General features: G+C 38.0%; 2 protein-coding genes, 2 long non-coding RNA genes and 1 gene segment (V, D, J or C); all 5 read left to right on the plus strand.

The window, feature by feature from the left end:
* The first annotated feature begins 2 nt into the window (after window positions 1–2).
* On the plus strand, window positions 3–14,484 carry LOC132466556 (uncharacterized). Its single transcript, XM_060063803.1, has 7 exons — window positions 3–140; window positions 248–368; window positions 5,260–5,293; window positions 6,852–7,243; window positions 12,697–12,813; window positions 13,113–13,168; window positions 13,490–14,484. The coding sequence occupies exons 1-7, from the start codon at window positions 3–5 to the stop codon at window positions 13,616–13,618; spliced, it is 987 nt and encodes a 328-aa protein (XP_059919786.1). The 3' UTR covers window positions 13,619–14,484.
* Window positions 11,219–12,664, plus strand: LOC132466125 (uncharacterized). The gene is made up of 3 exons (XM_060063173.1): window positions 11,219–11,411; window positions 11,563–11,907; window positions 12,034–12,664. Exons 1-3 carry the CDS (start codon window positions 11,372–11,374, stop codon window positions 12,417–12,419), a joined length of 771 nt encoding a protein of 256 aa, XP_059919156.1. The 5' UTR covers window positions 11,219–11,371; the 3' UTR covers window positions 12,420–12,664.
* A 416-nt stretch (window positions 14,485–14,900) lies between the features above and the next one.
* On the plus strand, window positions 14,901–18,406 carry LOC132466127 (uncharacterized). Its single transcript, XR_009527751.1, has 8 exons — window positions 14,901–15,427; window positions 15,758–15,894; window positions 16,006–16,338; window positions 16,463–16,504; window positions 16,687–16,728; window positions 16,911–16,952; window positions 17,165–17,258; window positions 17,561–18,406. It is a non-coding gene; the product is annotated as an uncharacterized LOC132466127 (long non-coding RNA).
* Window positions 18,407–20,766: 2,360 nt separating this feature from the next.
* On the plus strand, window positions 20,767–22,235 carry LOC132466130 (uncharacterized). The gene is made up of 3 exons (XR_009527754.1): window positions 20,767–20,983; window positions 21,232–21,287; window positions 22,112–22,235. It is a non-coding gene; the product is annotated as an uncharacterized LOC132466130 (long non-coding RNA).
* A 447-nt stretch (window positions 22,236–22,682) lies between these two features.
* LOC132466126 (Ig kappa chain V region K29-213-like) lies at window positions 22,683–25,218 on the plus strand. The segment is given in 4 exon segments: window positions 22,683–22,972; window positions 23,075–23,908; window positions 24,138–24,231; window positions 24,530–25,218. Coding segments are annotated over 3 exon segments (513 nt in total).
* The last annotated feature ends 941 nt before the right edge of the window (window positions 25,219–26,159 follow it).

The raw sequence follows: 26,159 nt of genomic DNA on the forward strand, positions 1-26,159 counted from the left end.
CAATGACCAGAGGTTTGTCTCCCAGACTGTGGTCCAACAGCCTGTGTCTGCATCAGCTCAACTGGGAGACCCTGTGGCTCTCCAGTGCTCTATTACCTCCCAGAGGACGGACCACAGTAACCAGTGCCAAGGGGAACCCAGTGTGTACTGGTTCAGATCAGGACCATCTCACCCTGCTGCCATTTACATGAATGGAAACAGGACTGGTGAATGTCAGAATAGTTCTGTGCCTCCGTCTGCTCCACAGAGCTGTGTCTACACTCTCCCCAAGAACAATGTAGACTCCTCTGATGCTGGGACTTACTACTGTGCCCTGGCAGCATGTGGGGAAGTTGTGTTTGGAAGTGGAACTAAGATGGACATAACAGGTCAATAAATGTGACTTCTTACTTCTAGAATATATATTTTTTTATAATACTTGTTTATTCAATCATTTTTTATTATAATAGAATAATAGAAGTATAAAATTTGTTATTATTTGCTTGAAAATGAGTCTCAATGTTTTCCTTAATTTAACATTCTGAAAATAATTTTCATGAAAAACTTTCAGGAAAATCACCTTCCAATATATAATGTAAAATTGTTCATAAAAGATACAGAGGGATCTAAATCTTTGCTTGTAATTCTAGAAACCTACCCTCATCTGGTTACCGTGGTGCTTGGAATACTGTTGGCTTGCTGCCTGGTTGGGAATATAGTCCAATTCATAACCAGAAATAAAAAGCAAGTTTGGGAGCATGGCAAAGGTAGAGTAATTCTATACTAATAAGCCTACTGCTGTGACTTGATATGACCTTAGGACAGGTTAGAGATCCCCAACCGCTTTGATCGATACATTTGTAGTATACATACTGAAACTTTGGCATATAGTATTTTAAAGAACCCTGGCTGCAGTTTTTTTTTTTTGAAGCCTGACCGGCATGAATTGCTACAAACGATGTCATTAAAAACAGTAATTGTTAAACTTTTTTTATCATCAGGAATACTGAGTTCCTCTAACCATGTTGCAACTGACTCAGTGATCCAGGAACAACAGGTATTCATGGCAATGTGTTTAATATGTATGTATTGAAATTCATAATCGAGAAGAACAATTAAAATGAAGATGTGCAAATGTTTTCATTTCTGCAAAATTAGAAGTTTGGTTATATCTAATTCGTTAAATCAATGTAAAAAAAAATTGAAATAGTGGAATCTAGTGGAACGGGCATGCCAGACAGATGTTAAATACGTTATTCATACGTATGTTGTAGATGGTGTACAAAAATGAGAATTGTTGCTTTTGTTGCCCCAGAATTATATCTACTTAGGGAGATGGTCCTCTGTCACAGAGCCCAGAACTGATAAACGGCTCTTGAGAGAATGTATGTTTAAATGAAAGTGGAAGTGAACCTCGTGTTTCAGCCTGAATTTGAACCCGATGTGGGAATAAAAAAGGGTTTTGGGCTAAGAGTTCCATGAAGAAAAAGGGGGTTGGGGGGCTATTATCCCCATGGCTACAAACCGTTAATGTATGAGTGTTATTATGAGTGATGTTATCTATGAAGAAGCCCTTCATACCGTGGCTTATAGCTATACTATAAGAGTTAATAAGAGGGAAGCTTAACCCTCTCTCGGACGCTGGAATCTGAATATTCTTGAGAAATGCAACAAATCTACACAAACACGCACGATTTTGGAACCACTTTACTGCTATTTCACTTGTAAGCTATGGCCTACAGATTTACAGACTAAATAACATATGAATACAATTTAAGACAAGTGATAAGGAACCTTATCACTTCATGACTCATGACGCCATCCTTTTGGAAGTACTGGCCCCTTGCAGTCTATTACTGGCCGCCCTAGCTTCTGCTGCGTCGTAGCGGGGAGCATTGAGTTGGCTCTTATCTGTGGCGTTGCTATGTGCCTCTCAATTCTTCTCACTAGCAGGGTTGGAAAATAATAAAAAAAAAAATATTGTTATTCAGATTCAGATTCAGATTCAGATTCAGCTTTATTGGCCAGGTTTGCGAACAAACGAGGAATTTGACTTCGGTCCCTTAGCTCTCTATGTACAACACTTAACCTACACAACACACAACATTTAACCTATTGTTAATATCTAAAAAAGAGAAAAACAGAAAACAGTACAAAAAAAAATATATATATAAATAAACGGTTAAGTATACAGATGTGATGTTTAATCTTTTCTAGAACATTGTTCAAGGTATTTACTATTGGTTTTGATAAAAATGCATGTTATTGACTTCACTGCAACAATCCTGACATCTCAGATGTTTAGTAACACACAGTTCTCTGTTGTAGGACAGGGAAACGAGTTCCTTGAATTACGCAGCGTTGGATTTCCCTGGCAGGAAAACCAAAAAGGGGAAAAAGAACAGTGAACGGACTGAGGAGAGTCTGTATTCTGATGTGAGAGAAACGCGCCACTGAAGTCCATCAACCAGGTCCTAGTATAGTTTGATCTGGTGGATGATCATGTGCATTACATTTCTAAAAAGGGATAAAAAGCTAAAGTTAAGATATAAGATACAATAAATAATATGATTCTGACAAAGCACAAATAGCACAACTGTGTACAGCACTGTAAGGGGGTTCGGTTCAAACTATTTTCTTTTTTTTTAATGGAGATGATGAAGCACGTCATCTTGGGTTTCTAATGTAGACACTGTCAGCCATTGCAAATAGACCAAAAATGCTTGCATTGTGTGCGATTTTCAGTAAAATTCTCCTTTTGATCAGATCAAATTGCTTCATTTCACTTACGATTCTGTTTGTATTTAGTTTGTAAGTTTATAGTGACTAAGGTCTCTGACACATGGACAAAGAAATGTTGAACTTAACGTTATTAGCTCCATGCTCTAAACATCTCAGCTAGTGGCTTCTCTTTGGGAAATTTGAAATTAGAAGTAAATGCAAAAAGTTTGAAATGTTTGTTTATAATTTGCAATGAAAACAGCCTCGATCATTGAATTGCAGGTTTCGTGGGTTACAATCCAAATGGCCCTCGAGGTGGGTGTAGTTATTTAAACATAACTTGCTGATGCTAAACAAATCAAAAAAGTACAAACATTGTCATTGTTAGGATAGTGTCATGTTGAAGTACCATTTAAGAATCCCTTTGTGACATCCCAATGGGGGAGGGTCCACCTGGCTGGGAGGAGCTGACTTCCATAATATAGGTTGGCTTTGTATGAATGGTTGTTATGTGTCGGGACCTCAAAGTTATACCTTGATTAAGATATTAGTATCTGTGAATGAAACTGAACAATTCATTCTTACCCCTATAATAATCTAAAAAGTAGATGCAAGCAAAAGTAAAATGATTACAACTCAGGTTGAGTTAGTGATGGGAAATAACATGGTTGGTTTCTGAAGTACGTGAGCAACACATCCTGTTGAGACCTACGGTCAGGTCTGTCTATGGTTCAGAGATGTGGTGGTGTGTCGAGAGGCGGAGACATGGCCAGACACAGCCCTGTCTCTCCACTTGGCGCCTCCCTCTCTGTTTCCTGCTCTGTACACTCTAGTGAGAGAGATGACAGGAAGAAACACTTACTTAAAGGTATGATGTGCAACATTTCCGCATTCAAACCTCTGTTATTTAATTTGTTATCCAAAAAGTATTCAACAATGTTCAAACCCAGATACATATTTCTTTTAATCTTAGGAAAAAGGTCTAATTCATTGGGTGATGTTTCATGTCAATGACATCATTTCCGCTTTAACCCCTCACTTCCGGTGAACTTTGTGATATAGAAAGGCTTTTAGAGATATGATATATCAATATCGATGTAGCTCTCTACAAAGCCACTATGAAAAGTGTATCATACAGCCACTGAGCTAATGAACAGTTTCCCTCACATAGATTTAACTTGGGTGGGACACCCAGGTATGTATTAAGGCTGTCTAAGTATTTTTGGTAACCCTCTTTGTCACCATTTATTGAGACTTCCCCTTCAAAAAACATTAAAAACGTTACACGTTACTCTCGTAGTGTAGGCCTGGAATTGTACCCACCAATGTAAACATATCAAAGGTCTGTTAAACCTGTATTAAAAACCTTCAATTTTAAAAAAACCCTAACTCTATCTACTTAGCTCCTTTAAATGATTATCATTGTACTTAGCAATGCAGATAACAATGACCAAAGGTCTTGAATGTATTGGTACAGATTACAGGAAGAATATGAAGAGTTCTGCAGATTCATGACGACCCATTGCAGATTGTCTGATTCTACACCCCAGCTGTCATCCAGCGGTCTTTGTGCTTTGGATACGGTTGGCTTGCTGTGTAAAAGTAGCTCGGGAGGATGAGCCGGTTGCTAGTTCGATCCCCGGCTCCTCCTAGCTGAGTGTTGAGGTGTCCCTGAGCGAGACTCCGTCCGTTCCGTTGGAGCCTTCGGCTCAGTCAAGAAGTTGAAAAATGTTCAACTTTTTCGGCAGCGACGGATCCGTCATCCAATCAGATCGCGTCTGCAAATTTAAGCACTGTGACGCGACTCGGGCTCTGACGATACTGGAAAGCGGGAAAGCGGGTCATCTTGCATCGCAACAAGCAGGAAGTAGCGGGAAGAACCCGGCGAAGCGATTTGATTGGCTGACGGATGCCTCTGCAAAGACTACTCCCCCATCAGTCAGCAACGCCTTCCCACGTCCGTTGACTGAAGGAGGTAGTGGGCACGGCGCGTTACCTTACATTCACACTGCACGCGTCCGTCGACGGATGACTGAGGGCGTGTCTGACGTAGATGGAACTAGTTTTCGTAGACACAGCCCGCAGCCAATCAAATCCCTTCCCGCTAACAAAGCCGATGTGTGGATATGAATACAAAAGATCAGCTGACTAAAAACAATCCTATCGATTCCACATTTCTTTTAAAAAATATAACTGCCAGATTTTTCCTGCTTCTTCCTGCTTGTTTTTGCATGCCGGCGATTTGATTGGCCGACGGATCCGTCGCTGCCTGAAAAGTTGAACAATTCTCAACTTTTGACCTAGGCCACGGAACCGACAGAACGGACGGACCCACAATGCATTTTGAGAGCGTCCCATGCAAAGTCAATGAGATACGTCAACGGACGCATGTAGTGTGAATGACCTTTAACTGCTCCTGACGAGCTGGCAGTTGCCTTACATGGTTGCCTCCGCCCTGAATGTGTGTATGAATGGTTGCAAGTCGCTTTGGATGAAACTGTCTGCTATCTGCCCTGAATGTAAATCTATTGCTTGTGAACCCTGACTGTCCCCATTCAGGTTCAGTCAGTGATGGGAACACGACCATTTCATGGTTGGTTTCTGATGAACTTTACAGCAACACATCCTGGCATGGTTAGGAGTTGTGGTGGTGTGTCGAAAACAAAGACACCACCCTGCTCCACTTGCTGCTCCACTCTCTGTTCACAGACCAGTAGTTAAAACATACACACTGAAGTGCAAAAGATTAAAGGAACTAATCCCTTTCATTGGCTTTTTGTATTAACTGCCACTTTACACTGGTGGTTATAAAAGGTTTGAGCTTCGTGGAGTTGCTCCAACACTGAGTGCATCAATATCCCTCCAGCCATAGCTGGGGTTCAGTTTGGTACTCAAACATTCAAACTTTTTCTGTCTGCCACTAATGCTACTGCTTCTATTAATTCTGCTGATGATAGTAATACATTAATTGTATTGGATTGTGTGATGCTTCTTTCCACCCCAATGTCATAACAATGTCAAAAAGTGATAAAATAGACATATGCCTTGAATTGTTTTCCAATACCGATCAGGAATGTAAGCAACGTCAACTGTGTGTGTGTGTGTGTGTGTGTGTGTGTGTGTGTGTGTGTGTGTGTGTGTGTGTGTGTGTGTGTGTGTGTGTGTGTGTGTGTGTGTGTGTGTGTGCGAGTGATATTTATTATTGAAATAGATGTTCATAACATTGATAAAAAATATCAGCAAGTGAAATCAAATGTTTCAAGCATCAGGGGAAATATTTATCAATTGCCAGCTTTTATTGCCACATAGATGAAAACAAAATGAACAACATACGTTTTCAGTGTTTAGGATAGATTTAAATATGACCTGAACTACACCTCACAGAAATCATTGGCTTGCCTCATCAAGTGCCTCCATGTTTCAGCCAATCACAGTGGTCCCAGGATGTGTAAATGTTAGTCTAAAGTCAGAATCATTCACTTCAGTGAGTCCAGCGCTGGTTCAGCATTAAACCATGACAACGCTTTTAGCAATAATAATTCTGAATACTGCATGTAAGTACTGTTTTAATGAAGTCTACATTATTGAGGTGTTTGGTGAAGAAAAAATATATTGTAATTTTACAGTAGGACGTTTTTGTATACTAAACATACAACCATACCAAGTTCATAAGTTCTTGTTTTTCCTTGCATTTTTAGTGCTGATTCAGACCGAAGAGGATCCTCAATCACTCTATTTAAAGACAGTTGAAATTGGAGATAATGTTACTCTGGATTGTCTAGCTTTGAATGACCAGAATAACATTAAAATATTATTCTGGCATAAGCAATCTCTGGGATATAATCCCCAAATGGTAGCAAGCAGATATTATATATCAAATGAGATTCAACCGCCCTTTATGTCAAGGTTCACTGTGGGAGAAGGAAGTAACTTCTATTTGACAATCGTCAACGTTCAAAAAGAGGATGAAGGAAATTATTTCTGTAACCAAGGAGAACAACATCAAAAGATTTGGAATAATGGTGTTTTCCTGACCATCAAAGGTAAATCATATTTTAGTCTAGATACTAGTTTATTTTAAATATCATGATTGAATATATACATTTTCTCTGCTAAGAGCCACTAAGATATTTGGCTTGTTACTTATGAAGTGTTTTATTTAACTGTTCAGATCCCAATGCCCAGAGATTTGTCTCCCAGGCTGTGGTCCAACAGCCTGTGTCAGCATCAGCTCAGCTGGGAGACCCTGTGGCTCTCCAGTGCTCTATTACCTCCCAGAGGACGGACCACACTAACCAGTGCCAAGGGGAACCCAGTGTGTACTGGTTCAGATCAGGACCATCTCACCCTGCTGCCATTTACATGAATGGGAACAGGAGTGGTGAATGTCAGCATAGTTCTGGGCCTCCGTCTGCTCCACAGAGCTGTGTCTACACTCTCCCCAAGAACAATGTAGACTCCTCTGATGCTGGGACCTACTACTGTGCCCTGGCAGCATGTGGGGAAGTTGTGTTTGGAAATGGAACCAAGCTGGACATAACAGGTCAATATATTTGACTTCTTACTTTTAGTTTATTAAATTACTTTCAATTATAATAGATTCATATTTATAATATTTATAATTTATTTACTGGGACATGAATCTAAATCATTTCCTTTATTCAACATTCTGAAAATATTGAAGTTTTTCATGAACAATTATCTCACCTTCCATTATATGATGTGTACTGGTTTATAGAAGAGATACCATGAGATCTAAATCTTCGCTTTTAATTCTAGAACCCTACAGACATCTGGTTACAGTGGTGCTTGGAATACTGTTGGCTTGCTGTCTGGTTGGGAATATTATCCAGTTCATATCCAGAAATAAAAATAAAGTTTGTGAGCATTGCAAAGGTACAATAGATTCTACACTTATTTGACATTCTAGCCTACTGGTTTGACTTCATATGACCTCAGTACAGGTTAGAGATCCCCATGTTGGATAGAGATAGCGAAGTTTAGAAGTTGATACATTGTATTTTAAATTCTACATTGTTTTTACATATATATTTACATGTAAACATTGAAATAGTTTTTATATCAGGGTTCTATGAAACATAGCATTAACAATATAAATGTTATCTTAAAAAGTGAATATTCTTTTTCCCTTGTTATTTACAGGAAATCCAAAAGACTCCTACCATGTTTTACATGCCTCAGTGATACAAGAACAACAGGTACGTCAGCATTCTGTATCTTTTTTATCATGGGTATGTAATTAATCATCAAGCATAACTAATATTTAGTGCTTTGGGAATGAACATATGGACATAACATTTGATTTTAAAAGTAGTAATATCTGGGGCTTTCTATAGTGCATTTTGAGGAAGTCTAATATTGTTTTTATTGCAATATCCAACTACCTTTCTGGATAAAGTTTAGCAACCTGGTGTTGTGTACCTAGAATTAAACCTGCATAGCTTTTGTATATGAAGACAGAGGTACATTAGTATGATTGTGTTGTCTTCAGCGTTTGGTAGTAAGACCAAGTTCTCTGTTGTATGAGGAGGAAGCAGATTCCTTGAACTACGGTGTGTTGGAGTTCTCCGACAGGCAATCCAAAGGAAGGAAGAAGAACAGTGAAAGGACTCAGGAGTGTCTGTATTCCGCTGTGAGAGAAACCTAGGTGTAAAAAGTGAAAGATGAGATAAGAAGCTCAAATAGCTCTTCATAACTCTAGAAGGTGGTTAAGTTCAAACTATGTGTTTTAAATGTGGATGAACCCACATACATTTCTTTTTTGGAGTTTATAGAAACTTTCAGGCATTGCTGTATACAAATATCCCTAAGCAGCATTGTTTTGTGTATAATGTTCAGCAAAACCATACTCACTTAAATAACAAATATGATCAGATCAAAATATTATTATAATTAATATTATTTTCTTGACGTAATGTTCTAAACAACTTAGTTAGATGGACTGCTTTGTGGGAAAATAACTGAGAAAATGATTGCAACTAATCTTATAAAAAATAAAACTTGGAAATGTACATTGTTTTTAATTTAAAGGGAAGGCTGCCACAATTATGTTAAGTTGTATAGCATCTGATTGGTGACTTTTTAAAATGATTACAACAATTTAGGATGCGAAAGGCAGGAAAGAGTAATGCAAGAGACGATGCTGAATCATTAACATAGAGGACCCCTGTTTTAGCACAAGTTATCAACTTGCCATTTCTAAACATAACCCCTTTGTAACACAATGTGGGCGTATCCAACCAGCTGGAAGGGTTTGACTTGTGCACTGCGTCAACTGGTAGGCTGGAGTTGATTTTCATACATCTTGACTGACACCTCACACCCATGTAAACAAACATTTTTGGCTTCTGAAATGAGGTTATACATATATTGGTGTATTTAGGGGTGAAACGGTTCACAAAACACAAGGTTTGATAAGATACGGAATGGTTTCGGGTTACGGTTCGGAACAGTTTCCATACATAGACAAAATAAATGCCTGATCATTTTCACTTGTATGTAGATTTTAAATTTATTATTTTAACAGTAATCAACAAGGATAGCTTGGCGATATATATAGTCATATGGAGATTATATATATTTATACAACGGGGGGCCTGAATCCAGAGATCTGATTGGTTCCTAACTGTTGTATAATGAGCATATACATAACTGCTATGACGCCCAATCATTTTGTGAAAGTATCACTCCGCGCCTTGAAGTGGAAAGTGTCAAAGAATACAACCGTGTTTTTACTAGTGTGTGTGTGTGGAGTCATTTTGCCATAATTTTAACAGTTGTATAAAATAAATAGCACAGTTCACTGAAGCCTAAAATCGACGAGTGAACTGCTCCATAGGATAAATTGCCGGCGAACCGCTCTATCGGAGCCTTCTCTCGGAGGGACGCTAAAGTGTGTTGCATAGCGACCGTCGATGCATAGCGGCAGCCAGGAGGGACTACTTTTTGGTAGTCTTTAATAAAACGGCTACTTTGACTTTCTTGGTTTCTTTTTAAATGTAGTGTGTCTATGACTTTCGTTTCGCCATAACAGTAACCGTTGTATAAAAGCAATAGATCACTTCAGTCAGTGGCATGTGCTCATTATACCACTGTTAAGGGGCGTTGTCCGGCCCGACGCACAGCGGAGGGCCGGCGACCCCCTTCACAGTGGTATAATGAGCACATACCACAGCCTGGCGTGATCTATTGCTTAAATATATATATATATATATATATACATACATAATATATGTATAGATATCATCTCCATATGACCTGGAACATGCCAGTAGATATGTGTACAGAGATGACTCCAGAGAGAGAAGGGGAAGAACACAAAGAAGATATAAAAACGAGGACATGCCCTGCACTTAACACCTGACAAGACAGAGACATGACATCCTTGGCTGTGTATGAATGGTGGCTATGTGTCTCTGGAATGGACTCATGTAGCAACTGTTGTCTCCATTGCAATAGGATCCCAAATGAGTACTTATATTAGATATTAGTACAACTGAAATAAAATCAATCAATCACTTCATTAAGACTGTCATCCAAATTGGTGGTAACAACTACCTTAATTATTTGACTTGACTCTTTATTAAAGCACGTACCAGATAACATACTATGCTACAATAAAAATCATTCCCTGTTCACTAAACTGACAGTGACCATTCAGGTTCAGTCAGTAATATATATATTACTGGGAATATATAACCATTTCACCATTTCAAGTTTGGTGTCTGCAGAACCTTAGCAACACATCCTGTTGAGACCAGAGTCAGGTCTATTCATGGTTAAGAGTTGTGGTGGTGTTTAAAAACAAAGACATGACCAGCCTCCGCCCCGCCTCCCACTTGCTGCCTCACTCTTTGTTAACAAACCAGTGGTTAAAACACATACACTATAGGGATAAAGATTAAAGGAAGAAGAACCTAAAGTGTTATCTTTCATGGGCTTGTTGTATAAACTGCCACTTACGTTGGGGCTTATAAAAGCCTTGAGCTTCTCGGAGTTGCTCCAACACAGATCACATCAATATCTCCCTTCATCCATAGCTGAGGTTCATTTAAACTCATTCTATAAGATCTGTCTTAGGTCACAGAGATGTGCATTTTAACTCCACACTTTCAGTGTTTTTCAACTACTACTAATGCTACAGTGTCTGCTACTAATGTTACTGTTACTACCACTGTTGCTTCTACTACTACTGATAATGGTAATACAAACATTTCCCAATTTTCTATCAGACTCATAACAATGTGACATGATTAACATGTCTCTAGATTTGTTTTCCAATACAGTACTCCCCATTTCTGTCTTCATACTAACTAATGATCAGGCATGTAAGCTATGTCAACTGTGTGTGTGTGTGTGTGTGTGTGTGTGCGCGTTTGTGTAGGAAGCAAAATCAAATGTATTCCTCATCAGGGAGAGCTTTCAATGTCCGATAGATGAAAACAAAGTGAACGACGTAGGTTATCAGTGTTCAGTTTAGATATAGATATGACATGAACTACACCTCACAGAAAGCTAACTGGATCATTGGCTTGCCTCATCTAGAGCTTCTAAGTTCCAGCCAATCACAGTGGTCCCAGGAAATGTAAATGTTAGTCTAAATTGAGAATCATTCACTTCAGTTAGTCCAGCGTTGGTTCAGCATCAAACTATGACAATGTTTTTAGCAATGACGATTCTGCGTACTGCATGTAAGTACTGTTTTAATGTGTACACATTATTGAGGTGTTTGTTGATAAAAAATATATCGTAATTCTTGAAGAAGGATATTATTCCATTTTGTATAGTAAATATACAACAATAGTGATGTATGTTTCTTTCTTGTTTTTCTTTATGTTTTAGTGCTGATTCAAACCCAAGAGGATCCTGAATCACTCTATTTGAAAGAAGCTAAACTTGGAGATACTGTCACTCTGGATTGTACACTTTTGAAAGACCGGAATATTAATGAAGGGATGATCTGGTTTAAGCAATCTCTGGGATATAATCCCCAAATGGTAGCTAACAGAAGTTATGGATCAAATAAGATTAAACCGTCCTTTACGTCGAGGGTCACAGTAGGAGAAGGAAGTAACTTCAATTTGACAATCAGCAACGTTCAAAAAGAGGATGAAGCAAATTATTTCTGTAATCAAAAAAGACAACGTGAAGACATTTGGATTATTGGCGTTTTCCTGACTGTCAAAGGTAAATCTTGTATTAGTTAGATATTTCTTGTTTCAATTATCATGATCGAAAATACATTTTTTTCTGATGGAACCGCAAAGATATTTGGTTTGTTTGTTATGATGATCGTTGTATTTAACTGTTCAGATCCCAGTGACCAGAGGTTTGTCTCCCAGACTGTGGTCCAACAGCCTGTGTCTGCATCAGCTCAGCTGGGAGACCCTGTGGCTCTCCAGTGCTCTATTACCTCCCAGAGGACGGACCACAGTAACCAGTGCCAAGGGGAACCCAGTGTGTACTGGTTCAGATCAGGACCATCTCACCCTGCTGCCATTTACATGAATGGGAACAGGACTGGTGAATGTCAGAATAGTTCTGGGCCTTCGTCTGCTCCACAGAGCTGTGTCTACACTCTCCCCAAGAACAATGTAGACTCCTCTGATGCTGGGACTTACTACTGTGCCCTGGCAGCATGCGGGGAAGTTGTGTTTGGAAATGGAACTAAACTGGACCTAACAGGTCAATATATTTGACTTCTTACCTCGAGAATATTTCTTTTTTTATAATACTTGTTTAAGCGATAACTTTTAATTATGATAGAATTATAATATTGTGTACGATATTGGTTATTTATTTGCTTGACAATGAATCTCAATGTTTTTCTCAATTTAACATTATGGAAATAATGTACTTTTTTTCTGAAAAACTTTTTCATGAAGATCCCTTTCCTTTATATGATGTGTAATTGGGTAATTGTGTAATTGTTTATAGAAGTTACCATGAGATCTAAATCTTCACCTCTAATTCTAGAACCCTACATTAATCTGCTCACCGTGGTGCTTGGAATACTGTTCGCTTGCTGTCTGGGTGGGAATATAATGCAGTTCATAACAAGAAATAAAAAGCAAGTTTCTGAGAATTGCAAAGGTACAGTACATTCTACACTTAGCCTACTGATGTGACTTCATTTGATCTCAGGAAAGGTTAGAGATCTGCATGTTTGATAGAGATAGAGAAATTTAAAAATAGGTATATACATACATACATATATACAGATATCTAGCTCCAGTTTTTTGGACTTAATTGTTTTACACATCTTTTACATATCTATATATAATTACACGTTAAAGTTTAAAACTGTTTTAACCTCAGGGTTCTACGAAACATTACATTAACAATAGAAACTTAATTTTCCAAAGTAAATAATCTTCTGTTGTTATTGTCAGGAAATCCCAGAGCCTCCTACCACGTTTCAGATGCCTCAGTGATTCAAGAACAACAGGTACATCGGCATTGTGTGTTTTTTTTCCCCAATGTATACGTTCATGAATTAATCATCATCAAGCATAACTAATGGTTAATGGCATGGGTATGATACATATGGAAAGTGGATAAAGGGTATGATAATATTAGTTCAATTAATTACATTTTTAGGAAGGCTGATATTGGTTTTATTGCAATATCTTCTGGATAGCGTTTACCTACTTGCCGTGTTATGGTACAAACCTGCATGTTCTTGGCCTTTTTATATGAGTACACAAGTACATTAGTTTGATTGTATTCCCTGCAATGATTGGTAGTAAGACACCGTTCTCTGTTGTAGGAAAGGGAAAATGATTCCTTGAACTACGCAGCTTTGGAGTTCTCTGGCAGGAAAACCAAAGGAAGGAAGAAGAACAGTGAAAGAACTCAGGAGAGTTTGTATTCTGCTGTGAGAGAAACCGGCCACTGAAGTCCATCAACCAGGTCCTAATATAGTTTGAATATAATTCCTTAATATTGTAATCCGGTTCAGGTGCAGTAAATTGCTCAAGGTTTAAAAAGTGAAAGCTTAAGATAAGATAATAAGCTCAAATAGAACTTTACAACCCTGGAAGGTGGTTCATTTCAAACTATTTGTTTTTAATGCGGATGAACCCACATACATTTCTATTTCTGAGTTTGTAGAAACTTACAGGCATTGCTGTTTACAAATAGAGCTAAGCAGCATTGCATTGTGCTAAATGTTCAGAAAAATAACTAACAAATTTGATCAAATCAAATTATTTCGAGTAAAGGATAACACGATGTAAAAACTAATGTAAACTGATATTAGTTGGAATGGACAAAGAAATTGTGGTATTGATGTTAGGAGCTCCATGCTCTAAACAAATCAGTTAGACGGACTGCTTGGTGGGAAAAGTACTGGGAAAAATAATTGCAACTAATGTTATAAAAATAACACTTGGAAATGTTTATTGTTTTTAATTTAAAGTAAAGGCTGCCACAATTATGTTAAGTGGTATAGCATGGTATGTGCTTTGTGACTATTAACAATTAGTACAACGATTTAGGAAGTAATAAAGGCGGGAAAGAGATTACCCCTATTTTACCACAAGGTGTCAACTTGATGAGCCGGTTCCAAATATATCCCTTTTTGACAACACAATGTGGGTGTATCCAACCAGCTGGAAGGGTTTGACTGGTGGACTGCATCAACTGGTAGGCTGGCGTGCATATTCATATACCTTAACTGACACTACACACAAAAAATATTTTTGGCTACTGACGTGAGGTGCACAGTATCATTATACTCAAACTACAATAAACCGGTTTTAACATCACCACCCTGTGTCCTGGATGTCTATACATTACTTTTCGGTTAAATTGAGAGTGAGTGAGTGAGTGAGTGAGTGAGTGAGTGAGTGAGTGAGTGAGTGAGTGAGTGAGTGAGTGAGTGAGTGAGTGAGTGAGTGAGTGAGTGAGTGTGGGTGTGTGTGTGCGTGTGCGGGTGTCTCCAGAGGTGGATGGAGTACCGAAAAATCTTTCTTAGGTATTGAAGTAATGTAACTTTGATGAAATTGTACTCAAGTAGGTGTTAAGCTGCTGGTATTAAAAATACAAATGAGTTGAAAATTACTATTACTTATGACAAAGCCTTTGACAAATGTGCAAAATGGTGGAATTAACCGATTGACCCATTCAGTGTTGTGGGTGGGCCTTAAGATAAAATATTATTTTGGATATATTGTTGCGCCTCATTTCTTCTGCTAGAGCCTATTAAAAGAGTACTTGAAAAAATGCCTTTTTAAATGCAGAAAGTATTTCACTTAAAGCCTACTTATTACAATCATCCTTTGTTCAACACCCAACTTTAAGGTTCAGTGCATGACAGGAAACAATACGTCTTTGAATGTTTCTGAAGAACAAGAGCAACGCATCCTGTTGGAGCCATCAGTAAGGTCTATTTATGCTTGCAAGTTTTGGTGTTGCCTTGTGACAACGACATGGCCAGCCACAGTCCCCATCTCATACCTCGACCACAAGCGTGTATGTGTGTCTATGTGTGTGGGTGCTTTTTTTCCAGAACAGTGTAAATGTACCTATACTTTAAATAGAAAGGCATGATTGTGAGTCATAAGTTGAGTGACTATTGGTAAAAGATCTTGCCCATTCTGCCATTCTGCTCTGATGGAGTAGGAACGGTCACCTCTGGATATGAGCTGAGACTTTGTTACATCAAGGAGGGTCCTGCCTGAGGAGAAAGGCTGCACACTGACTCGTAAGGGGCTACAGAATGATTTAAATGTTATTTACAACATTTCAAATACATTTTAAACTTCAATGGAGAAGCAAGGATTTGCGATGGGGAATGGGCTGTTAGAACCAGTAGAGAAACTTGAAATTGAATTCTGGACGAGTTGGAACATCCGATTTATTTAAAAAATGAAAGAACACAAATTTTCTTCGTCATCATATTGAAAAGATTATCGAAATACTAGCTTTCTATGTGTGTTGAAAAGAGTAAATACAGAAACACATTTAACGGTCAATGTTTTTTAAGTTTCTGTTTTGATATGCATCTCCAAAAACTAATAATTGGCTCATTCAGTCTCCAAGGTCCAGCCAATCATAATTGATGCATCGCATGTTGGTCCAAATCTGTCACTTGAGTCCAGAGCTCAATCAGCAGTAAAAACATGATGATCTTGACCATTTATTTTGCAATGACAATTTTGATTGCATCATGTAAGTACAATTACGCTTCAAATCAACTTTTTCATGTTAATTATTAAACAATTGTCACTTGCATCGTAGCATGTATGCATATTTCATATTTTCATATTTCTTTATTTTTAGTGCCGGTTGAGACCGAAGACATTCCTCTTTCGGTTTCTGAAATAAAAGCAGAACATGGCGATAAGGTTACTTTAAATTTTAAAGTAATGAAAAAAGACGATAAGTTTGACTGGTACAAACAATCTCATGGATATGTTCCCCAAACAGTCGCTCGAAGAGTGCTAGGAATTTTTTTTTTTTTTCCTCCCTTTAATTTAACATTCACAATGGAAGAAGGGGTTTCTGATTTCAATCTGATCATTCAAAGTGTAACTAAAGGCGATGAAGCAAACTATTTCTGTCGACAACAATTTTCTGACAGTTGGACTAATGGCATATTTCTGTCTGTCAAAGGTAAAACGTAAACCCTCTTTAATGTTTTGCTTTCAATATTATGAGTAATAGTTTACATTTGCTAAAAGAAGCCTCAACATATTGACTTTGGCCCTTTTGATGATTATTTGCAGTTATTTTGCAGATAAAAATGTCATGAAGATAGATGAAAAGCAAGATGAAACAGGTTAATACATTCCACTTCCTACTTTCAGTATATCTGACTTATTAACTAAATTTATCAAACATAATATAAATATCGTTCATTTATTATTTTGCGTGACATTATCTCACCTTCCATTCCATAATATTCCTACAAATATTTGACTTTGTCCCTTTTGATGATGATTATTTGCATTTATTTTGCAGATCAAAACGTAACGAAGGTTAATGAAAAGCAAGATGTAACAGGTTAATACATTCCACTTCCTACTTTCAGTATATCTGACTTATTAACTAAATTTATCAAATATAATATAAATATCATTCATTTATTATTTTGCGTGACATTATCTCACCTTCCATTCCATAATATTCCTACAAATATTTGACTTTGTCCCTTTTGATGATGATTATTTGCATTTATTTTGCAGATCAAAACGTAACGAAGGTTAATGACAAGCATGATGTAACAGGTTATTACATTCCACTTCCTACTGTCAGTATATTTGACTTACTAACTAATGTTTATCAAATATTATATAAATATTGGTCATTCAAATGCTGGGACACAACACATCATTTAAATTGCCTGACATTTTCTTAACTTCCATCATATTATATCGAAATAAAAATACTTTGAGTTCTAAAGCTTCCCGATGACCCATTGTCGATTATCTAATTCTAGAACCCTACAGGCATCTGGTGATCTCGGTGCATCGGATAATGTTGGCTTGCTGTCTGCTTGTGATTATAATCCTCATTCTAATCATTCATTACAGGTGTGTGAGCATTGTAACACTACAGCACACTCAACACCAGAGCTCATATCAGGACAGGTTTAAGAGCATCCCCACCGCTTAGATAGAGAGGTCTCAGTGTGCAGGATCACGTGCATTGATTCAGCAGAATATTTCATGTACAATAGTTATAGTAGTTATATAGCAAGAGTTTATACATTTTGAACCAAATAAGAACTATTTGGATAGGCATAGAAGGTTTTTAGATGACTTAACAACAAAACATGCCATGTCAACTGTGAATCCTTCCTCCTGTTTGTGAGTAATACAGTTCTTTGTTTTAGGACGGGGAAACTGATTCCTTGAACTACGCAGCGTTGGAGTTCTCCGGCAGAAAAAATCGAAGGAGGGAAGAAGAAAAGTGAAAGGACTCAGGAGAGTGAGGATTCTGCTGTGAGAGAAACCTGCCACTGAAGTCCATCAACCACGTCCTAATATAGTTTGATCTGGTGGATGTGCATTACTTTTCTAAAAGGGCTAAAAAGTACAAGCTCAAGTTAAGATATGAAAGACAATAAATAATATGATTCTGACTAAGCTCAAATATAACAACAATTTAACAGCGCTGGAAAGGGGTTTGGTTCAAAATATATATATTTTTAATGGTGACGAGCAAGCATATAATTTTGGGTTTCCTAGTGTAGATCCATTCAGCCATTGCTAAGAGACCTAATGCGAATGCATTGTGTTCATTTTGCAACTTACTTTTGATCAGATAAATTTACTTTATGCGACTTATCAATATGTTTGCATTCGTTTTTTGTAAGTTTATATTGATGAAGTGCGTAATAATTGTTATTGTTAATAATTGCTGTATTACTAACAAACGTTTGAAAGTATTCAGAGTTGACACGTCATTTTACGTTGTTATGTCATCTATCAACCTTACATGCTTATGCAAATAGGTGATATTTGGTTCAAAATGTATAAATATCTCTAAGCCTACTTTAACTATTGATATTAAGCAAAACTTATTGTTGCTAGAATGTGTAAACTGATATTAGTTGGAATGGTCAAGGAAATTGTGATCTTGACGTTCGACACAACACTGCTAGACGAACTGCTTTGTGGGAAATGAATGAAATAAATAAAAATAAATGCAACAAATAAAAAAAAGCAGTTTCTAATTAGCAATGTACACTGCCTAGATCATTGAATTGTAGGTTTCATGCGGTCGTAATATCATTTGGCTTGGTGGTGTTTATGCAAAAATAAAGGGGGAGGGTCCACCCAGATGGGAGGAGCCGATTGGTGGACCACGTTGAGCTGTAGGCTGCAGTTGATCTGTCTGTCACACATCTGAGTGAACCCGCCCACTGAGGTCACACTTTTAGATTTAAAATAGCTTGTTAACACCACACCTGGTAGAAAGATAGACACTTTAAAAAACAAGAACAGCTATGGATGCAGTGGACAGGACACACCTCCAACCTAATGTGTGTAACAGTGAAAAACCTATGAGATGAAAAACACAAAGGGGTTTACTTACCTCATCCTACCCCAAGAAAGGAATCACAAAAAGGCAGGTCTATAAAATTAACATGGTTTAATGATAAAGATCTTCTCCTGTACTGAACTCTATTTTACTTTGTGTGTGTGTGTGTGTGTGTGTGTGTGTGTGTGTGTGTGTGTGTGTGTGTGTGTGTGTGTGTGTGTGTGTGTGTGTGTGTGTGTGTGTGTGTGTCCAGAGGTGGATGGACTACCGAAAAATCGTACTTAGTTATTGAAGTAATGTAACTTTGATGAAATTGTACTCAAGTAGGTGTTAAGTTACTGGTATTAAAAATACAACTGAGTGGAAAATGACCATCACTTATAACAAAGCCTTTGACAAATGCGTGAAATGAGTGGTGGTATTAACCGATTGTTCTGTTGAGTTCTGCGAGTGACAAAATATTCTCTCGCATTTATTGTTCCGCCTCATTTCTTCTGCTAGAGCCTATTAAAAGTTTGCTTGAACAAATGCTTTTTTAAATGCAGAAAGTATTTCACTCAAAGCCTACTTTCATTGAATGTTTCTGAAGAACAAGAGCAACGCATCCTGTTGAAGCCATCAGTAAGGTCTATTTATGCTTAAAAGTTTTGGTGTTGCCTTGTGACAACGACATGGCCAGCCACAGCCCCCATCTCATACCTCGACCACAAGCGTGTATGTGTGTGTGACTTTTTCACAGAACAGTGTAAATGTACCTATACTTTAAATAGAAAGGCATGATTGTGAGTCATAAGTTGAGAAAAAAAAAGATGTTGCCCATTCTGCCAGCCGTATGTCCTCTAGCATGGTTCCCCAAGCCTGACGGGCTCTGATGGAGTAGGAACGGTCACCTCTGGACATGAGCTGAGACTTATCAAGGAGGGTCCTGCCTGAGGAGAAAGGCCGCACACTGACTCGTAAGGGGCTACAGAATGATTGTTAGAACCAGTAGAGAAACATAGTTGCTGAGTTCTGGACTAGTTGGAACTTCACATTCATTACAAATATGAGAAATATAAATTATCATTGACATCATATTGAAGACATTATCTCAATTGTAGCTTTCAATGTGCGTCTTATAGAGGAAATACAGAAACACATTTAACGGCTAATGTTTTTTAAGTTCCGCTTTTGATATGCATCTCTGAAAACTAAGTGAATCATTGGCTTGTTCAGTCTCGAAGGTCCAGCCAATCACAATTGATGTATGGCATGAACACGTCGGTCTAAACTGTCACTTGAGTCCAGAGCTCAATCAGCAGTAAAAACGTGATGATGATGATGGCAAGTTATTTTGCAATAGCAATTCTGATTGCAGCATGTAAGTACAATTACGCTTCAAATCAACTTTTTCATGTAAATTATTAAATAATTGTCACTTGCATTGTAGCATGTAGGTTTATTACTTATTTTTGTCTTTCTTTATTTTTAGTGCCGGTTGAGACCGAAGACATTCCTCGTTCAGTTTCTGAAATCAAAGCAGAACTTGGAGATAAGGTTACTTTACATTGTAGAGCAATGAAAAAAGAAGTGAAGAGCGAAGATAAGATTGACTGGTACAAACAATCTCATGGATATGTTCCCCAAACAATCGCTCGAAGAATGTTAGAAAAAATTCAATTTTTTCCTCCCTTTAATTTAACATTCACAGTGGAAGAAGGGGTTTCTGAATTCAATCTGATCCTTCAAAATGTAACTAAAGATGATGAAGCAAACTATTTCTGTCGACAACATTTTTCTGACAGTTGGACTAATGGCATTTTTCTTTCTGTCAAAGGTAAAATGTAAACCTTTTTCAATGTTTTGCTTTCAATATCATGAGTAATTGTTTACTTTCGCTGATGGAACCCTAAACATATTGACTTAGTCCCTTTCGATGATGATTATTTGCATTTATTTTGCAGATCACAAAATCACGACGGATGAAGAAAAGCAAGATAAAACAGGTTATTACATTCCACTTCCTACTTTCAGGATATCTGACTTACCAGCTAATTAATGTTTATCAACTATAATATAAATATCGTTCATGATTTATTATTTTAGGTGACATTATCTTGCCTTCCATACTATTCTGCAGCTTCCAGATGACCCATTGTAGATTGTCTGATTCTAGAACCCAACAAGCATCTGGTTTCCGTGGTGCTTGGAATACTGTTGGCTTGCTGTCTGGTTGTGATCATAATCCTCTTTCTAACCAGAAATAAAAAACTAGTTTGTGAGCATTGCAAAGGTAGAGTACATTCTACACTAATAAGCTTTCTGCTGTGACATGATATGACCTCAGGACAGGTTAGAGATCCCCATCCTGAATCTATGGCATATTGTATTTTACAGAAACCTGCTGCCGTTTTTTAATTGTTGATTATTAATATTTTTGGTGAAAATAAGTAATTACTATAGTTTTTGAAGCCTGACCGACATGAATTGCTACAAACAATAGCATGAAAAAAGTAATTATTCTTCTGTTCTTATCTTCAGGAACACTGAGTTCCTCCTACCATGTGGCAACTGACTCAGGGATTCAGGAACAACAGGTACTCATTGCATTGTGTACAATATGTATACTTGAAATTCATTATCTCGAAGAACTGTAAAAATGAAGACGTGCATATGTTCTCATTTGAGACAAAAAAATGTTAAAGTTAAAAGTTTGATTATATCTAATTTGTTAAATCAATGTTAAAAAGTTTGGAAAATACGGGTTGGGGGGGCTATTATTCCCATGGCTACAACCCGTTAGTGTATGAGTGTTATTATGAGTGATGTTCTATTTGAAGAGGCCCTTCATACCATGGCTTATAGCTATACTATAAGTTTGGGAAGCTTAACCTTCTCTCGGACGCAGATAACTGAATATTCTTGAAGAATGTGACCAATCCGCACACGCGCACACAATTTCGGATTCACTTTACTGCTATCCGACATGTAAGCCAGGGCCTAAAGATTGACAGACTAAATAACATATGGATACAATTAATGACTCAATATATTGAGTAAGGAACCTTATCACTTCACACCTGGATGCTCGAGCAGCATCGAGATGGTGCCACCGTCACTTTGGGGGTACTGGCCCCTTGTAGTCCCAGCACAGGCCGCCCTGGCTGCTGCAGTGGCGTTGGTGAGGGGGAGCATTCAGTTGGCTGCGATCTCTGGCACTGCTTTGTGCCACTCAATTCTTCTCACTAGCAGGGTTAGAAATGAATATAATATGTTTATTGTTATTTAATGTTTTATCTTTTCTAAAACATTGTAATAGGTATTTAATATTGGTCATGAAAAAAATGCATGTTCTTAAACTTCACTGCAACAATCCTGACGTCTCAGATGTTTGTTAGTAATACACAGTTCTCTGTTGTAGGACAGGGAAACGGATTCCTTGAATTACGCAGCGTTGGATTTCCCTGGCAGGAAAACCAAAAGGGGGAAAAAGAACAGTGAACGGACTAAGGAGAGTCTGTATTCTGCTGTGAGAGAAACCCGCCACTAAAGTCTATTAAGCAGGGAGTCTGTGTCCTCTCATGAGGCTTAAGTAATGATTTTGGCACGTTGTGATGTCAGTTTGGATTGATGAATTTGAATGTTGTGCTATGGTTGTTGGTGGAAATAATCTGGACCATTTTATTTTTACGGGTATATGTAGACTGTTTATATTTAGTTATGTTGCTTTGAAAATATTTTATATTGCAAACACACGCATGTGGCCGCATAACTAAATCTTAATAAACATAATTTTTAATGCCACTAATCTCAACTATGATTGCCGAGGTTGCTTGGCAACCATTTGCTGGCTTGAGGCACAACGTTGCTTTGGGCCAGAATTATGATTTGTTTTCAATAAATTATTGCACTTGAAGTTTCTGCGTCTGGTTAATGTTCGCTAGTATGATGAACAATGAATAAATTAGGTAAATTAAGTTGTATCACTATGAATGTAATGCTACAGTGAGACACTCATGTCTTAAAATGTCTATCGATAGGACAAAAGGAGGGTTGTTGGTTTGTCAAGTGGTGGGAAGGACAGTCTAGTGGTTAGGGTAGACTAGAAGTGGATCATTGGCTTGCATCATTCAGTGGTCTAACTTCCAGCCAATCACAGTTGATCTATGGTATAACAATAGCAGTCCTTACAGTCAATCTTTCAGTGAGTGCAGTATAGTACAGCACCAAAACGTAACAATGTTAGCAATGTTGTTTGCTTTGATGATTCTGAGAGCAGCATGTAAGTAAAACTCCTCTTCAAAATAAGTTAATTTGGTTACAATTCTAAATAGAACTGTTTTTTAGACCAGTTGTTCATTGTGGTTATTTCTACATTTTTCAGTTCCGATTGAGACCAAAAAGGATCCTTCTTTGTTGTCTGTGCAGACAGCAGAGCTTGGAGATAATGCAACTCTACATTGTGCAGCTTTACAAACAGTAACATGTAACGTATATTGGTATTGGTATAAGCAATCTCTGGGATTTGTGCCTCAAACAGTCGCTTCTAAAGTGAATGATTCAGTGACAGTTTATCCCCCATTCAATTCAAGGTTCACAGCGGACAAAGAGGTTCTTGCCTTTAATCTTAAAATCAGATCTATAACTAAAGATGATGAGGCAATCTATTTTTGTCAAGAAGGTTTATCTAACCGTTGGAGTGGCACATTTGTATCAGTCAAAGGTACGTGATCTACTTTTTAATGCTTGTTTCAACCTCATGAGGAAAAATCTTAAAATTTCAAATCATCCCAAAATATATCTACTTGGTTCCTTTAAATTATGATCGTTTTATTTAACTGTATAGATCCCAACGACCAGAGGTTTGTCTCCCAGACTGTCGTCCAACAGCCTGTGTCTGCATCAACTCAGCTGGGAGACCCTGTGGCTCTCCAGTGCTCCATTACCTCCCAGAGGACGGACCACAGTAACCAGTGCCAAGGGGAACCCAGTGTGTACTGGTTCAGATCAGGACCATCTCACCCTGCTGCCATTTACATGAATGGAAACAGGAGTGGTGAATGTCAGCATAGTTCTGGGCCTCCGTCTGCTCCACAGAGCTGTGTCTACACTCTCCCCAAGAACAATGTAGACTCCTCTGATGCTGGGACTTACTACTGTGCCCTGGCAGCATGTGGGGAAGTTGTGTTTGGAAATGGAACCAAGCTGGACATAACAGGTCAATATATTTTATTTCCTGCTTCCAGTTTATCTGCTAAGTATTTAATTAAGACGACAATAGATACATAATATAATAACTTCTAATACGTAATACTGAGGGCATATTTTAAATGGTACTCAAAACATAAAATTATACATGCCACACTGTGAATGTAATGGTACAGATAACAGACAAAATATGATCTCTGCAGATTCATGATGCCCCATTGTTGATTTTCTGATTCTAGATCCCAACCATCATCTGGTGATCTTGGTACATCGGATGATGTTGGCTTGCTGTCTGCTTGTGATTCTAATCCTCATTCTAATCATACAGTACAGGTTTGTGAGCATAATAAAGCTACAGCATATTCAACAAAACATCCCCCCCGCTAGGATGGAGAAGTTTCAGTGTGCAAGATCTCCTATATTGATTTGGCAGTACATTCTCTTTGGATTATTCCATTTTAAATAGTTATTGTACGACTAGAGATGCTTATACCATTTGAAACAAATATCAACTTTGTATTGCTTTGTAAAAGCATAAATGGCTGTTAGATGACGATTAAAACATATCATGTGGTGTCAACTGTCAATCCTCTGAGATGTTTTGGTAGTAATACACAGTTCTCTGTTGTAGGACAGGAAAACAGATATTTTGAACCGCACAGCGTTGGGGTTCAATGGCAGAAAAACCAAAGATGGGAAGAAGAACAGTGGAAGGACTCAGGAGAGTCTGCATTCTGCTGTGAGAGAAACCTGCCAGTGAATTCTATCAACCTGGGAGTTTGTGTGACCTCATGAGGCTGAAGGAGATGGTAATGGTGGTATTGATGGAGGAACTGCATATTGTCAGAAGCATTTGTATATTGTTTCCAATGTTTATTAATGTCGCTTTGTTTGGATCATTGACATTGAATTGCTCACCATTTGTGATGCTGTCTTTTGTCCAGCCTATCTTGATGTGCAGCCGTACTTAGCCATTCATATCTTTTTTTTTTTACAATAAACATTTATTGATGCCTAAAAGGTATGCTTACAAAATAAAAAAATGAAGTGCATAAAAAGGATGAGAATGGACCCACTGACTCTGATAACACACTTACACTGATTGGGACATAGTGAGAGATATTTAGAGTACTCTGGTTCAGTACATTTCTGCTTTTTAAAACACAGTACTGACCCAGCTAACACAGGATAAGCATTCCTTACAAGGTAAGTGACGCTTTGCAGCTAAAACCACGGACCTAACAGTCACAGTCGATCATGTGGCTAGACACTCTAGGCCGCAACTTTTAATGGAGTCAAAGTCAAAGATATACCAGTTGTGTTCATCTTGAACTCATAAAAAGTTTTATCATGCTTGTGTCTAACCATACAAAGACATAACACACACACACACACACACACACACACACACACACACACACACACACACACACACACACACACCTCTAGTAAATACGATGTCCTACACTATTGAGCTAAGGATATTAAGTCTTTATCTGGGGCTTTGTGGCTATTATCAATAATGACAGCAAGAAGGTGGGAAGGGGGGGGGGGGAAGGTTCAGAGTTGGTGCGCATCCGTGAATATAAAGGGTCCCTATTTTACCACAAGGTTTCGTGTTGAATGGCCATTTAGGAATGTATCCCTTTGTGAGATCACAAAGTGGGAGTGTCAACCCGGCTGTCAAACATCTGAATGGATACTCCCACTTACATGATGTCACAAAGAATTACACTTAGGATTGGCTGGTAAATAGGGACCCTATATATAGAACCAGACATGGCTAAGATAACGTACATGAAGAAAGGGTGCATGCGCAGCACTGACAATAAACATGACATCAGTGGTTGTGTTTGAATGATTGTTGATGTGTCTCTATAATGAACTGATGTTGCATCTGATGCTCCCTGCAGTAAATTATGATCCCACGTGAATAATATTAAGATATTAAAATCTCTGAATGAAATGTACTGAATCAATCAATTTGACTCTTTTGAAAAGAAAATACAAAATTTACAAATGAATCAAGTCAACCTCCTTTCTTCACTCACACAAATATAGCCGTCTATGTTCAGTCAGTGATCTGAAATGTATGTCCATTGCATTGTTGGTTTCTGAAGAACCTCAGCAGCACATCCTGTTGATACCTGCAGCCTGACGCCTAAGAGTTTCAGTGGTGCGTGTAAAACAGAGACAGGGCCAGCCACAGCCCTCGCCTCTCAGCTCATCTGATGCTTGGGGCCACGCTCTCTTTTTCCGAC

The sequence above is a fragment of the Gadus macrocephalus genome, chromosome 10 (assembly GCF_031168955.1).
Source record: "Gadus macrocephalus chromosome 10, ASM3116895v1".
Taxonomy (NCBI): Eukaryota; Metazoa; Chordata; class Actinopteri; order Gadiformes; family Gadidae; genus Gadus; species Gadus macrocephalus.